The 16,746-nt window shown below is 45.9% G+C and overlaps 1 protein-coding gene across 1 annotated transcript; it reads left to right on the plus strand.

The window, feature by feature from the left end:
* Positions 1 to 4,783: 4,783 nt before the first annotated feature.
* LOC130493488 (oocyte zinc finger protein XlCOF6-like) lies at positions 4,784 to 16,256 on the plus strand. The gene is made up of 5 exons (XM_056867238.1): positions 4,784 to 4,883; positions 7,921 to 7,991; positions 8,201 to 8,341; positions 10,501 to 10,537; positions 14,698 to 16,256. Exons 1-5 carry the CDS (start codon positions 4,784 to 4,786, stop codon positions 16,254 to 16,256), a joined length of 1,908 nt encoding a protein of 635 aa, XP_056723216.1.
* Positions 16,257 to 16,746: the final 490 nt, after the last annotated feature.

The following is a 16,746-nucleotide window of genomic DNA, read 5'->3' on the forward strand; positions in this document are numbered from 1 at the left end:
GCACAGGTATCAAGGTATATCTCAAGATCAGATACAACCAAATACTGTCAAGGGTAGAGAAGGATACTGATCTTGAAAGATATAAATGAAGGAATTTCCTAGCCAAGAGTTAGAGTTCCTGACAGGTTGATACCCATTGGCCTGAATGGATCTCTCCATCCCTTACCTGGGATGTAAAGACTTTGGACCTTGATTCTTGCGTGGATTGAGGCTCTTAGACCTTTCATCTAGGTTGAGACTTTCTTGCCTAAAAAGTCTCTCTTAAGTGTTTAGTCCTTGTGTGGACTGAATACTTACAGATTTCTCCAATATTTACAAGTCTTTTCATAAGACTGGATAACTCCCTAAACTGAGGATTCTCTCTAAGATATCCAGCCCTTGCAAGGACTGCATGTCTGGACTAAGTGCCCACAAACGTCTCCATCTTTTAAATAAACTCTGACTTATAGATCTCTCCATCCTTTGTATGGAGGCACTGAAAACTCCTGAATACTTGCAGGTATTGGGAAGTTTTCACTAAGATCTATCTAGCCTTACATAGGCATTTCAGTCCTTGCAGACATGCATGAGTCAGAGATCTCTCTAACAGAGGCTTCTGAACTCAGTTCTTACACAGAACTCTTTTAACATTGAGATAGCTTTCAAGTTCTGACAAGGCTACAGATGACATGCATACACACATAGATCTCCCTGATCTTAGCATAGATCAAAGGCCTTGCATACAAAAGGAAAGACTCATAGACTCCGTCCTTTCATAGGCTGAGAAACCTCAGAGATTTCTCTATGGTCCTGGCATGGACTGAAAATATGCTGTAAAAGCTCAGACCTTCAGTTCTAATATGAACTCATGAAATTAGAGATCTCTCTGACTATTGCATACACCAAAGATATTTAAAGACTAAAATAACACATAGAGGACCTAAAAGGCCTATTCATCCTTAACATGAATTGGGAACTTTCAGATCTCTCTAGTCCTGCCGTACTGGGGAGGTTCACAAATGGGTAAAGTATGCCTACTTATCATAGCACTAACCATTTTTCCAAGATTTCTGTAACTGTTATATTTTCTGAATGAAATATTATTATTGTTTTAAGGTTTGAAACTCTCATATAGAGGTATAGAGATTGTTTAAGATTGCTTGCATACATGAACATAGGCCTGTTGAATTAAAAAAAATTCGGTATAATTCGGATTCGGCCGAATTCGGCCAGTTTAGATTCGGGATATGCTGAAGTCTGAACTCCCCCGCTTCGGGTCCGTGCAATTCGGCACGAATTCAAAGTTCGGGGAAAAATTTGGCCGAATAAAGCCATTAAAAACACAACCGCTCCTTTCCGCGGCTCGGGGAGGGGGCATTTTTGGGGGTAGAGGTCCCAAACATTCAGCAGAGCTTCAAAGGACCCTTCTTGCAAGACCCCCCAAGTTTTGTAAAGATTGGGTCGGGGGGGCTGAGATAATGGCCCTGAAAGGGGTCCCCCCCACCCTTAATGTGCATCTCTGAGCAGAGCTTGCCGCCCACGCACAAAGCTCCCAGCCCCGACAAACAGCTGAGCTACAGGGGGGCAGGTGCGAAGAAGTTTGCAAAGCAACACAACTGCAAAGCAACACCTTTGCAACCATGCAAAGCAACAACTGACACCTGGGAGTTTGCAAACCATGGAAAGGGACAGAGTGTCAGGTCCCAGGCTGGGCTAGGAGGCTGGGTAGTCGTGCGGTCCAAGGTCGAGTTAGTGGAGATCAAAACAGGAGTCCAAAGGTGTCCAGAAGAAGAGTCGTTAATCAAGCCGAGGGTTTGGGTGCCAGGAATTCAAGCCGGTCAGAGAGAGGGTCAGGAGCCGAAGTGGATGCGAAGCAGTCCGGAAACTGAATCGTTGCTTCCACGGAGAAACCTTCTAACAGCCTGGGATTATATGACCCTCCGGTAGTGTGCTCATTCACCCCATCAATTCCCTAGCCTGGCTCCTCAGTATTCAGGGCTTTGTGTCCGTCTATACTCCCGTGCCTGCTTGCGACGGGTAGCTAAGTCTTTGCGTAATCTTTCCCGAAGCCTATCTAACCGTGGGGGTGAATCTTCTATCCTTGCCGGCTGACTCTCCTCATCGTTAATCATGAGAGGAGTGGGAACTTCTGACTCCGACGGAGGCAAACTGCCAACTTCAGAGGACAGAGGGTCCGGCCTCTGCCTCTGTTACCAACTCAACCGGGATCTGTGTCTGTTCAGTATCTAGATCCCTGCTGCTCACGACACAGAGGCAGCTAGCTATGCATAATGAGCAGGAGGGGTGGAATTTCCCCTTTTGCATCGGACTCGGGACCAGGAAAATGCATTCTTTAAGTCACCATTTGAAAACCAGTTTTGAGCAAGCATCAAAATAGACCTAACCAATCCTATGAACGAGGGAAAACCTGAGGACCCACTACTGAAGCCCCCCTCAAACCAGGGAGAGAGAGACTCGAGGCGGCACACACACCCCAGGCAGAACGGGCGAAAGCCCCCTTTGGCTTCTTCCCCCCCACCCACAGAAACTGGTCCCTCCCCACACACAGAGAGACTCTGCTTTCCCCCCCACACACACACAAAGGAGAAAAATTATAGATTAAAGCCCGCAAAGGGATCTTACTGTGGCTGTCTTATGTTCCATCAGGAGGGGCTGGGAGGACTGGGTAATCCAATACGATTCCATTTAAGCCCGGGAGGTTTTGCCGCTCTGTAGATGCATACAGGATCGGGTGATCCATTCATCCCAATAGGGAAAAGGGGAAAGCCCATATCTCGGGGGCCCCTGACCCAATGTTTACAAAACTTGGGGGGTCTCTTAAGAAGGCTGGTTTGAAGCTATGCTGAATGTTTGGGGGCTGCACCCCAAAAATGCACCCCCTGCAGCTACGGAAAGAGAAAAGGGGGGAGCCCATATTTCTGCCCCCACTGAACCCATCTTTACAAAACTTGGGGGGTCTCTTAAGAAGGCTTGTCTGAAGCTATGCTGAAAGTTTGGGGTCTGTACCCCCAAAAATGCGCCCCCTGCAGCCACGGAAAGGAGCAAATGTGCACACGCACCCCCCACGAGCATTTCTCTCTCTCCCCGGCCGGGCCGCACAGCAGCTGATTCCTCCAGTACTCAATCCTGACTGATTGGCCAGAAGAAGACCCAGCTTGGCCACCGATTGGCCGGGGGAGAATGCTGCTTACTGACGGTTATGCTGCTGCGCCCCGAATTTGCCGAATTTATTCATGAACTCCTGAACTCGCTGAATTCGGCTCCCTCGTTTTCCCGCCATTAATGAGTTTGGTTCATCCTGAATTAAAAACCGCCGAATTGGGAAATTCGGCTGTTTTTCGGTTCGGGCCGAACCGAATCGACAGCCCTACATGAACATGTTTAAGACTCATAATGTCTAAACTTTGTAACATTTTAAGACTTTGTAACCATCTATGTGCATATAAGATTAAATAAACCATACAAACATTTATATCTTTTTTCATATTTTTGAAGCATTTCAATAATAAAGCTTACTTGGGCAAGAAAGCAGTTGAGTCCTGCTTAGTAGGTGTCTAACTGAATAAGATAACATACTTCTTCTCAGGGTCAATTCTAAGAGCATAGCCACTGAAAAACACTGACCCACTTCAATTTAATTGCGCTTGCCTGTAAAATTACATTTTGTGTAAGCTCAATAATTTTAGTTCTCTATTTTATACTGTCTTGTTTACATGGAAGTAAGTCATTGGGAGAGACTACTGTGGCTTTGGGTAGCCATCCAAAGCCCTGAGGATGGATTGACGCAAAGTAATCAGACACAAGCTTGTAGCATCTTTAAAGAACCTAACAGGCATTTCTAAAAAAGCTTGGTATGTCTTATAACGAAATGATATTACAAACCACAAGTGGCTATTTTGTTCTGATCCACTGTGTGTCTTCATTTCCTTTTGTTTTCTTTCTGGCACGTTGCTATCTGTCTCTTCCCCCTCCCCCACAGGGAGAAGCCTCTCTTCACAGCCAAGTGAGTAAACAGATCTGTTCACAGTCAGAGGTCACCCAATAGAAGGGGAAGGAGATGGAAGAGCAGAATTCGGAAGGACCTGAACCTGGCAAGAGAGCAAGGAAAGGCCTTCAGCTCATCCAAGCTGGGAGTGGCATTGAATCCTGGGAGAGAGTGGTGCCAGAGAACTGGGATCAGGAGCCCGAGAACTCAGTACATTGCCGACACTTCCGGCGGTTACGCTACTGTGAGGCTGATGGGCCCCGAGCGGTTTGCAGCCAGCTCCATGGACTTTGCAAACAATGGCTGAAGCCAGAGAAACACACCAAGAAGCAGATCCTAGACCTGGTGATCCTGGAGCAGTTCCTGACCATCCTGCCCCAGGAAATGCGGCTCTGGATCAGAGGATGCGGGCCTGAGACCAGTTCCCAAGCGGTGGCCTTGGCCGAAGGTTTCCTCCTGAGTCAGGCAGAAGAAAAGAGGCAGGCAGAACAGGTAAGGGCTTTTCTTTCCGGGTATTTCAATTCAAGCAACAATATTTGACCTTACCCTAAAGGTTCCCTGCCTGATATTTGTCCAAATGTTAATCTTCCAAATGGGAGATTTAACATCCTGCCTCAGTAGCCACTGCTTCTAGGGAATTTCTTATCCCTCCAGATAATGCCCCAGGATTGGAGGAAAACCCTATCTGCTGATAGAAAGGAGCACAGTCTGGGAGTGGGGCTGTATCCATTCCTTGGTGTCTTCCCTTCCATCTCTTACCTATCTCCCTCACTGCTGTTTCAGAGGTGCGGTCCATCCATGAAGATGGAAGCTAAGTTTTGTGAAACAGAAAGTACTCGGTTGGAGGAAGGGCAGCGGACCTGGGACCCGGCGTGTGCCAAAGATGCCCTCTCACGCAGTAAGGACTCATTGTGCCTGGATGGGATTGGGGCACCTGGTGAATCAAAGAATAGAATCATTGAGTTTGAAAGCACCACCAGGGTCATCTAGTCCAACCCCCTACACAATGCAGGAAATTCACAACTACCTCCCGCCTGCTTCATTCCCAGAATATGGCCAAGATGCCCTCCCTCTCATAATCTACTTAAGATCATAGAATCAGCATTGCTGACAGATGGCCATCTAACCTCTTCTTTAAAACCTCCAGGGAAGGAGCACTTACCACCTCTCGAGGAAGTTTGTTCCACTGAGGAACCGCTCTAACTGTTAGAAAATTCTTCCTAATGTCAAGATTAAAACTCTTTTGATTTAATTTCAACCCGTTGGTTCTGGTTCAACTTTCTGGGGCAACAGAAAACAACTCGGCACCATCCTCTACATGACAGCCCTTCAAGTACTTGAAGATGGTTATCATATCCCCTCTCAGTCTTCTTCTCTTCAGGTTAAACATACCCAGCTCCTTCAACCTTTCCTCATAGGACGAACTCCAGACCCCTCCCCATCTTTGTTGCCCTTTTCTGGACACGTTCCAGCTTGTCTACATCCTTAAATTGTGGTGCCCAAAACTGAACACAATAGGTGAGGTCTAACCAGAGCAATGTAAAGCGATACCATCACTTCACGTGATCTGGTCACTATATTCCTGTTGATGCAGCCCAAGATCACATTTGCCTTTTTAGCTACTGCATCACACTGCTGACTTCTGTTCAGTGTTTGGTCTACTAAGATCCCAAGATCCTTTTACACACCCTACTGCTAAGACAAGTCTCCCCCATCCTATAATTATGCCTTTGCTTTTTCCTACCTAGATGCAGAACTTTACATTTATCTTTGTTGAAGATATCTGCCTGAGACCCTGGAGAGCCACTGCCGGTCTGAGTAGACAATACTGACTTTGATGGACCAAGGGTCTGATTTCCTTTCCTTTATCCCTTAGAAGCTCCTTGATCAATTGATCTTGAGCAGCATATAACTAGTGTTGGAGGGATATAAGGACTGAAACAAATCTTGCCACTGACAATGTAGCCTTGGGGTCCCTATTGCTTAGTAAAAAAGGCATTATGTCAGTCACAGAGGCATTGGATTTGTATGTTAAAAGGGGGGAAATATAGTGCAATCGAAGTTCCTCGTAAATGTGGCATTCCAAAAGGGCATGAGCTAATGAGTCAATAGAGCCAGAAGAGCAAAGGCAGATCCTGTCTGAGTATGGTATATTCAGAATTCTGCCCTGCATTACCATAGAAGGATTAGCATTCAATCTAGCCAAGCAAAAAGCTCTACAAAGACGAGGAGTTGTCAGATAATATGTATAGACAGGTAGACCACGTGGAGGGGAAGGGTCTGATTTAGTATAAGGCAGCTTCATGTGTTCACTTTATTGATTTTAGCCCAATTCTCCAGCCTGTCAAGATCATCCTGTATCCTGGCTCTGTCTTCTGCCATGTTTGCTACCCCCCATTTAATAAATAAATTTAATAAGTATCCCCTCTATTCCTTCATCCAAATCATTTATAAAGATGTTGAACAACACAGAGCCCAGGACAGATCCCTGAGGCACTCCACTAGTCACTCCTCTCCAAGTGGAAGAGGAACCATTAACAACCACTCTTTGGGTGCGATCTGTCAACCAGTCACAGATCCACCTAACAGTAATAGGATCTAAACCACATTTCCCCAATTTGTCAACAAGAATATTATGTGGAACGTTATCAAATGCCTTACTGAACCTTATCAAACGCCTTAGTGAAATTATAAATTATGTCTACAGCATCCCCCTGATGCAGCAAGGTAGTAACTTTCTCAAAAAAAGGAGATAAGATTAGTCTAGCATGACTTGTTTTGAGAAACTTGTTTTGGCTCTTAGAAATCAGATCCATTCTTTCTAAATGCTCACGGACTGACTGATGATTTGTTCAAAAACCTTTCCTTGTATAGAAGTCTTCTGGCACCTCACCTGTTTTCCAAGACTTTTGAAAAATAGTGGAGAGAGGCTCAGAAATTATATCAGCAAGTTTTTTGAGTACCTTTGGATGCAGTTCATCTGGCCCTGAGGACTTTGTTTCATTTAAAGAAACTAGGTGTTTGTGCACTAACCCAATGCCAATCCTAGACTGCAAATCCCTTCCTTCATCATGGGTTCTATTTACTGCCATGTTGAGTACCGCTTCCCTCGCAAGAAAAGACTGAGGAAAAGTAGGAATTGAGCAGTTCTGTCCTCTCTTCATTTCCTGTTAAAATTTCACTTTTTCATCCCTGCAGTGGGCTTATCTTGTCCTTGTTCTTACTCTTACTCTGTATATAGGAAAAGAACCCCTTTTTGTTGTGTTTAGCATCTCTTGCTAGCCTAAGCTGATTCTGAATTTTAGCTTTCCTAACACTCTCCGTACAAGCTCTAGTTATGTTGATTCTTCTAGGTTATCCGGGCTGTGTGACCGTGGTCTTGGTATTTTCTTTCCTGATGTTTCGACACTGTCCTTCAGTGTTACTCCTCTGAAGATGCCTACCACAGCTGCTGGCGAAACGTCAGGAAAGAAAATACCAAGACCACGGTCACACAGCCCGGATAACCTACAAGAACTCTGTAGGTTATGAACTCTGACCGTGAAAGCCTTCGACACTAGTTATGTGTTTATATTCCTTTTTGGTTATAAGGCCTTCCTTCCAATTCCTAAATGAGTCTTTTTATTTCTCAACTCTGATCCTGCAGAGATGCTGCCATGTTTTTGATCTCCACCATTCACAGGACAGGTTTCAAGTCTCACAGAAGTCTGAAATGTGTCAGCAGCTTTTTGAGCTCCCGAGAGTCTCATTGTTTCCTTGTGCTTCTCTTCCGCCTCTCCCACAATTTACTACAAAGTGTTACCAATTTTTTTGAGTGTACATAGGGCAAGGTTTCACACCTTTGGAATGGGGTGGCATAAAACATGCTTCACACAAGAAAACAAAACAAGAAGTCAAGCCTAATACCCTTTCTTCCACTTTTTTCTCCCTTGCAGGCAGTGAAGATACAGTGCTGATCCATTCTCTTTGCAGAGGTGTGGAGACAGCTGCTTCTCCTCCAGTCCAGGTAGACAAGATGAGCTGGGGAACCCGGCCAAGGTACCCCTTTCTCCGGGGGGCTTTTCTCCTGCAGTTGTTAAGGGGCCCAAGCAAGAGGCTGTGAATGCCACTCCTTTTACACATGCTGAATTCTTCATCCTGCCCCCTTCCATAGTGCCCCCCCCCAGAGATTTGCCTTGCATTTTCTCTGACGAGGGAATCTGCTTTTTCTTTCAGTCTCCAGTTTCTTTTGAGGAGGTATCAGTGCATATCACTGAGGTAGAGTGGGCCCTGCTGGATCCGGACCAAAGAGCTCTCTACAAGGAAGTCATGCTGGAGAACTACAGGAGTGTGGCCTCTCTGGGTAAGGTGCCAAAGGTGCAAATTGCTGTCATTGGGATTGTGCCATTGTGCTGATGTGTGAATCAAAATCTTAAACATAAATATGTTGTTTTGAGGCCTGCCCTGTTACTTGATCCCTTTTGGGAGCCTCAAGATGCTGGGGTGACAGCGAAGGCAATATTCAGCATGGCTGGGTAGATCACTCTCATCCATCTGATGGAAATGCAAGGGCTGGTCCAGTTCTAGAGTTCCGACCTTCAGGCGTTCCACCACAGCCTGATCTGTTAAGGTCCGGGAGGACCCGGAGTCCACGATAGCAACAACAGTAATAGGTTCCCCTCCCCGAGGGTTCCGCAACACAACAGGCAGCAGTAAAGTTTCCCCCTGGTCACTCATCCTACTCGGAGCCAGTTTGGAATCTTCCGAGGGTGCACTCCGTGCCGACTCGTTCACAGAAGGCTGTCCTCGTTTTTTGCCAGCGAGGGGTCTCTGGAGAGGCTTTGAGGGCTAAGGCTGTACGGACCAGATGCCGGTTCCACTTGCAGCGCCGCCGCTCCACGTCGGCTGGCTGTCCCCTCTGCTCTTCTCCGATCCAGGATCCCAGTTGGGGTGGTTTCCCGCTCCCGGGGCGCTCAGTTGCCTGACAACTCCGCCGATGAGCTGGTGCATCTCGCCGCGAAATGGCCCATCCTCCCGCACTGGAGACATGCTCCTTCCTTGAAACGGCACGCCTTTTCCAGGCTGAAGCCCCCTGGGTTCCTTCCGTCTCGCCGCGGTTCCGCTGCATTGCCCTCTTTGGCGGGACCCTCGGGGGGCTCCTTTGATGGGTGATCCTTGGAGAACTGGAGGGTCTGCTTACGAGTTTCCACCAAGGCCACCAGTTTAATCCATTCCTCTACCGACTCTGGGTCTCACAGGATCAGGCAGCCGTCCAGCACTTCCCAACGCAGTCCTTCACAAAACTGCTGAACCTTGGTGGCCTCACTCCGTACCCTTATCTTACAGGACAGGGATTGAAAGTCCTGGGCGTACTCAATTATGGAGCGGGCACCCTGTTTCAAATGCCGCATGGCAATCTTGGCCTTCTCTCCCCTATGAGGGTCTTCAAAACGGCGTCGCAGAGCTGACAAAAACTCATCCAGGGACCTCAAGACCCTGAGCATAGTCTCTGCTGCCGTCACTGCCCATTCCATTACCTCTTTCTCGAGTAGGCTGATCACGTACCTGACCCGGGCTTCATTCGAGGAAAAAGTCTCCCCTTGGTCCTTCATGAACCTGGAGACTTGGAATAGGAAATGGGGTAACTGCACGCTGGATCCGTCAAAGGACACATTCAGATCCCTGGCAGTAGGGCTCCTGGGTAAGGGCACCTCTCCACAGACAGGTGGTTCAGCAGCGGGCAGCGAGCTGGCTCGGGGTTGCTTGGAGGGCTGTCTGAGAGCCCTCATTGCCCCCAAAACTGCAGCCAAGTCCTTCTGCAGAATGCTCATCTGTGCCTGTAGGTCCCAGTTCTGTTGAACCAGCACCTGGTTCTGTCCATGTAGCAGGATGGTTTCCTCCATGGCAATGGGGGCTGGGGTGACTGGAGCGTGGGTGATCGAGGGTCCTTCCAACCATTCCCTAGGAACGACCTCCCGGCTCCGCTGTTCCCCCTGGTTGTACCAATCGGTTAGCAGTCCTCGGTACAACCTGCCCCAAGGTTCCGACACTGCCGTTCGCAGGCCCCGATTCTCCGTCGCTGCGTGGCTTGCATGGGTAAGGAGGTCCACATCGGCATCCCTGCTGCTCCGGGGTCGCTTCTTCCAGGCCAACATCAATATCAATGACGGTCTGACGGAGGTCCTCTCCCGCGGAGAGCGGATTTGAGGATCGTGCAGACATATTAATACTAACTATTCACTAAACACACACACACACAAATCAACTAAAATAAAAATAAAAAGGAAGGCTAAGGAAAACTGTGATTCTGACCTACTGTCAAGATTTCAGTACCTCGTTGCATATCAGTAATAGTAAACTTCACTCCAGACGGTGCAGTGAGTTAAAAGTTTTATTAAGAAAGCAAAACGAGTTCAGTAGGTCCATACAAATTTAAGGTCAGAATACAGATGGGGGAAATACTGGTCGTCTTTATAGGGAACATACAATAGAATTGATGACACATAATGGCAGAACACAAAAGGATGAAACGTCAGGAGAGAAAATTCCAAGACCACGGTTACACAGCCCGGATAACCTACAAGAACCAACAAAAGGATGAGATGCGGCAGAGCTGTCCTGAATGAGAAAAGATACAAGTTTACAATAAGGAAGTATTTGCTGGTGATTGCCCATTAAGAGACATACTGGTGAAATTGACTAATAGACGACCGGGCGATCTCTTGGGCTCCCAGGCATAGTCCTGCAGCTCCAGCTAGCTCACAGCGGATTTCTATTGAAAGGCTAATGCTGAGCAAGAGAAAGAAAGAGCACGGGGTGGGGGGGTAGAGAATGGAGCTTGCTTATCCGGGGACTGAATGGATGCCCTGGCTGACAGTAAGGAACTTTCATAGGTGCCAGAGGAGCAAATTGCTGCCAATACAATTGTGCCTCTGGGCTAATGTGGGAATCAAAATTCAGTGACAAAATTTGAACTGCCATACATTTGTTTCTTGCTTCCTTTTGGGAGCCTCGAGATGGTGGGGTGGCAGCGAAAGCAATATTCAGCATGGCCAGACAGAGGGACCCAAACAGCCTGGCTGGTCCAGGGGCAAGTATAATAATAATATTAATAAGGTTTTTTTTATATCCTTTCCTCCCCAGGCAAAGCTAGGATCAGGGCAGTTAACGTCAAGTTTAAATTCATTAAAATACAATCCAACATCAAGGATATTAAAACAGTTTAAATACCGCTGAGTTGAAGATCATCATAATTAAATGGCACAGATCAGACCAAGGCCCATCAAGTCCAGCAGTCTGTTTGCCAACCAGGTGCCTCTAGGAAGCACCCAAACAAGACAACTGCAGCAGCACCATCCTGCCTGTGTTCCACAGCACCTAATATAATAGGCATGCTCCTCTGATCCTGGAGAGTATAGGTATGCATCATGACTAGTATCCATTTTAACTAGTAGCCATGAATACCCCTCTCCTCCATGAACATGTCCACTCCCCTCTTAAAGCCTTCCATGTTGGCAGCCATCACCACATCCTGGGGCAGGGAGTTCCCCAATTTAACTATGCGTTGTGTGAAGAAATACTTCCTTTTATCAGTTTTGAATCTCACCCTCCAGCTTAAGCAGATGACCCCGCGTTCTAGTATTTTGAGAGAGAAAGAGAAAAGCTGCTCCCCGTCCACTCTCTCCAAACCAGCACTACGTCTGCCCACAACACCTATATTGCTAATCTCGGTGAGAGATCTGCCCCCTCTGTAATTAGTTGTCTCCGGACAAAGGGGCACATGTGCCAGCCACCCTTAAGCTCTTTCAGGCAAAAACACTAGTGCAGATGCTGTATGAAGTGAATCATGGCCGTTCACCTTCATTCTTTACCTCCATCAAGTGGGTGCAATCTAAGTTTCTTAGAGTGGTCCTCCATAATTCATGCCAAATTCTGTGGTTTGTCTAGAAACTGGCATGATGAAGGTCGAGGTGAGGGACTGTTTGACTTCTCTTTACCTATGGTTAAAAATTAATTTTCTCCCTAGGGGTCTCCTTCCACTGATTTTGAGAAACATCTTCAGGTCAAAATGGATCACTGCCATAGAAGGCAAATTAAATAGCCTGGGCTTTTCCCCTCTAGGACTTCTACCGCTGGGCTGGAAACAAGCGAGGCAAACTATAAAGCAAAGAGTTAAAAATACTGGATGCCAAGAGGACCTTTCGAGATCACTGACATTTTTGTCATCCTATCACTCTTGCACCAGGAGCCTTTATTTGCTAGAAATAAACAGCTATAGGAGGGCTTTCACATTGGCTAAGTGCTCAGCCTTACCGTCTGAATCATAGAATCATAGAGTTGGAAGGGACCACCAGGGTCATCTAGTCCAACCCCCTGCACAATGCAGGAAATTCACAATTTCCTCAGGAACAAAATACTGTGTGTCTGCAGTGAAGGTAGGATGTCTTAGAGTAATCTCTATGAATTACATAGAGCGAATTACAGTAGTCTAGCTGTGGATCACCATAGCTAGGTCAGTTTGAGGCAAGTAGGAGACAAGCTGTTAGACCTGGAGAGGACAAGGTTGTGGGGGAGGGGAAGGAATGTGATTTGTAAGCCATTGTGTGAGACTAGTATGTTAAAAGCACGGTATAAAAACCTCTTCTATATAATCATCAACAGAAGAGAATCAGAAGAGCTTCATGACAAGTCAAACATGAACAGTGGGGGAATGATTCTTTGTCACTTTATGAGGGAAAAGTACATGTGGGGAGTATGGGGAGTGGAGGGGTAGGCAGAATATAAAAGCTACTCTCTTGGGGGACCTAGCTGGGGATAAGGTTTGACTAGTGGAAATTTTTGGGAGAGGTGAATGAAGGTCTGATACAGGAAATGCACACCCTTTAATGAGCAGTGCCTGTTGGGTGGCTCGGCTTCTTGTTAAGTGCTGACTGGACATCTTTATTCCAGCAGCATATATGGAGGAGAGGGCTGGGGGATTCCAGGGGTTGTCTTTGGGAAAAGCCAACAATGATGACTCCCAAAGAAAGTTTGGGGATGGAGATGCACCACAGAGGCAGGAAGGAAGCCATGCAGACAAGAGGAGGGATAAGCCCATTATGTCCCAAGGTAGAGACTTTCATGAAATCCCAGTCAAGAAGAAAGGTCAACCAAAACAAGAAGGAACAAAGGCCTTTGTGCTAACCAGAGAAACCACGCCAGGGAAAATGAAAATGAAAGTGTGGTCTTTGGAAAACCTTCAGTAAGAACCTGAGTGTTATTTCTAAGAGAAATTCCCTCAGGAGAGAAACCCTCTTTATGATCTATAACGCATCCTTGCTACGGCTGGGCCCTGGATCGGAGCTTGGGCTGCCGCTGCAGCAGTGAGCTCAGCTGACATCTTCCCTCTCTTGACTGCTCTTGGGGTAAGAGGAGAGGCTGTTGCTGGCTGGCCGGCCGTTATGCTCATCCGGCCGATGCTCCCAGAGGCTACTTTCCTCCCTGGGAAGGTGAGTGGGGCTGGGGGCTGCAGGCCTGGGAGGCCAGGATGGGGGCCCATCCCAGGAAGAGAATAAACTGTTTAAAATTAACTGCTGTCATACTTCAGCAGGAAAACGAGTGACATAGGAAGATTTGGTATCTTCTCCAAAGTTATAAATAAAGATTTAAAATCAACCACAGGGTCCAGACGCTCAGCACTAGAAGTGTGGAGTAAATGGCAGCCTTTATGGCTAGGGAGGACCTCAAGATGGGCACTGCTAGAGACCATGTATCGTGAGACGAGGGAAAGTAAATGGTGGGAAATCCTAAGGTCAAAAGGATACTATAGATTGGGAGATATGTACAGAGGAGGAACCCTAAAACCTGTACAGGAGATAGTAGAAGAGATAGGTAAGCAATACTGGTTAAAAATAACAGGTCTCTAGAAAATGGTTAAAAAGATTAATGAAAAAGGGAAAATATGGATAGAGGAACCAATGGAAGAAATATACAAAGAAATGCAAAAATCAAAATAAGGATTAGCAGGAAAAATTCATAGGAAAATGATATCAAACAAAGATAAGACAATATCATATTTACAAAAAAGTTGGAATAAGGAAGGTCAGATATCAGAAAAGACAGTAGGTAAAATTATGACAGGATTAGAGGAAATTAAAGTGATTAAATGTAATGAGTTGGAACATAATTTTTTTACAAAATGGTATAAAACACCAGCGCAATTAGCTAACGTGATTCCGGGATTGAGCCCCATGTGCTGGCATTGTAGACAATCTAAAGGATGGTTCTCCCACATGTGGTGGGAATGCCCAGAGGTTAGGGATTTTTGGACAAAAAAACTACAAATTATAAGGAGAATATGTAAAGTACCCTTAACTATAGATTTTAATCTAATGTTAATGAGTATAACAGGAAACCTGGCAGTAAACAAGGGGGATCAAGCCACATTTAAGGGTATGATATTAGCAAGCAAAGCAGTTATTGCTCTGGGATGGAAGGACAAAAGCAAATGGACTGTAGAAATCTGGCACAATTATTTGTTTGAATTTATATAGTCGGATATAGCCAAGAAGTTGCGCCACAAGACTACATGGGAAGATAAGAAATTTGTGTGGGCGCTAACAGGATCTCTCTTTTCGTTCCAGCAGGGGATGATCAGTGGAATGAGGGTGATGAGGAAGTGCATCAGCTACTGCCAGATAAAGTGAAGAAACAATTTGAATGCTCAGAGTGTGGAAAGTGATTCAATCAAACTGGCCATCTAAACAGGCATCTAAAAACACACACAGTAGAGAAACCTTTTGAATGTTCAGAGTGTGGAAAGAGATTTACTAGCAGTGGCAATCTTCAAATACATCTAAGAACCCACACAGGAGAGAAACCTTTTGAATGTTCAGAGTGTGGAAAGAGATTTACTAGCAGTGGCAATCTTCAAATGCATCAAAGAACCCACACAGGAGAGAAACCTTTTGAATGCTCAGAGTGTGGAAAGAGATTCAGTCTAAGTGACACTCTTCAAAGGCATCAAAGAACCCACACAGGAGAGAAACCTTTTAAATGCTCAGAGTGTGGAAAGAGATTCAGTGCGAGTGGCAGTCTTCAAAGGCATCTAAGAACCCACACAGGGGAGAAACCTTTTGAATGCTCAGAGTGTGGAAAGAGATTCAGTTTCAGTGACCAACTTCAAAGACATTTCAGAATCCACACAGGGGAGAAACCTTTTGAATGCTCAGAGTGTGGAAAGAGGTTCAGTCAGAGTAGCCATCTTCATATACATCAAACAACCCACAAAGAGGAGAAACCTTTTGAATGCTCAGAGTGTAGAAAGCAATTCAGTCGCAGAGGCAACCTTCACGAGCATCAAAAAACCCACACAGGGGAGAAACCTTTTGAATGCTCGGAGTGTGGAAAGAGATTCAGTCACAGTGGCGCTCTTCTACAGCATGAAAGAACCCACACTGGGGAGAAACCTTTCGAATGCTCGGCGTGTGGAAAGAGATTCAGATACACTGTCACTCTTCAACAGCATCAAAGAAACCACACAGAGGAGAAACCTTTTGAATGCTCGGAGTGCGGAAGGAGATTCAATCGCACTTTCGATCTTCAAGAGCATCAAAGAACCCACACTGGGGAGAAACCTTTTGAATGCTCGGAGTGTGGGAAGAGATTCAGTCTGAGTGGCAGTCTTCGAATGCATTTCAAAACCCACACAGGGGAGAAACCTTTTGAATGCTCGGAGTGTGGAAAGAGATTCAATCGCACATTCGATCTTCAAGAGCATCAAAGAACCCACACTGGGGAGAAACCTTTTGAATGCTCCGAGTGTAGGAAGAGATTCAGTCTGCGTGGCAGTCTTCGACTGCATTTCAAAACCCACACTGGGGAGAAACCATTTGAATGCTCAGTGTGTGGAAAGAAATTCAGTTTCAGTAGCAAACTTCAAAGCCATGTCAGAACCCATTCAGGGGAAAAACCTTTTGAATGCTCCGAGTGTGGAAAGAGATTCAATAGCAGTGGCACTCTTCAAGAGCATCAAAGAACCCACACAGGGGAGAAACCATTTGAATGCTCAGAGTGTGGAAGGAGATTCAATCACAGTAGCAACCTTCAAAGGCATCTAAGAACACACACAGGAGAGAAACGTTTTGAATGCTCAGAGTGTGGAAAGAGATTCAGTCAGAGTGGCAATCTTGAAAATCATCAAAGAACCCACACAGGGGAGAAACCGTTTGAATGCTCAGAGTGTGGAAAGAGGTTCAGTCAGAGTAGCCACCTTCAAAGGCATCTAACAACACACAGGACAGAAAAGTTTTGAATGCTCATAGTGTGAAAAGAGATTTCGTCGCAGAGGCACTTGTCAAGAGCGTCAAATAACCGATACAGGGAAGAAACCTTTTTTTTAAAAAATATATTGGTTGTTTAAATATAGGATGCAAAAATTTATAAAGAGAAAAAAACAAACATAAGCAAGGTAAAACAACCCCCTGAAGCATAATTATTTGAATCTCTGCTCTATTTACTACTAGGATATTTTCTATTAGTGTTAAAAATAATACTAAGCAAAAATATAAATTCCACCATTTTAAACCAGTTGCTGTATTTAAAGGGGAGTTTTTTGAATGCTCAAAGCAGGTGCAGCCTTGCTCTTCTTGCCACTGGGGTACCCGGGGTGAAAGGGGACAGGAGGCTGCCTAACGACAGCTCCTCTCCCCGCCCCACCCCAGAAACGCCTTCTGGGATGCTGGAACGCAATTCATATGGCCCTGAGGACTTCATTTAAATAAACTAGGTTTTTATGCACTACC

This window comes from Euleptes europaea, chromosome 1 (genome assembly GCF_029931775.1).
Source record: "Euleptes europaea isolate rEulEur1 chromosome 1, rEulEur1.hap1, whole genome shotgun sequence".
NCBI classification, from domain to species: domain Eukaryota; kingdom Metazoa; phylum Chordata; class Lepidosauria; order Squamata; family Sphaerodactylidae; genus Euleptes; species Euleptes europaea.

What these genes read in the sequence shown, in the direction of transcription:
- LOC130493488 (XM_056867238.1), top strand. Translation starts at nt 4,784, where the DNA reads ATGAAGATGGAAGCTAAGTTTTGTGAAACAGAAAGTACTCGGTTGGAG. An exon ending in CAAAGATGCCCTCTCACGCA is followed by an intron (nt 4,884 to 7,920) that starts GTAAGGACTCAT and finishes TCTCCCTTGCAG; the next exon opens with GCAGTGAAGATACAGTGCTG. An exon ending in CTCTGGGTAAGGTGCCAAAG is followed by an intron (nt 8,342 to 10,500) that starts GTGCAAATTGCT and finishes ATGAAACGTCAG; the next exon opens with GAGAGAAAATTCCAAGACCA.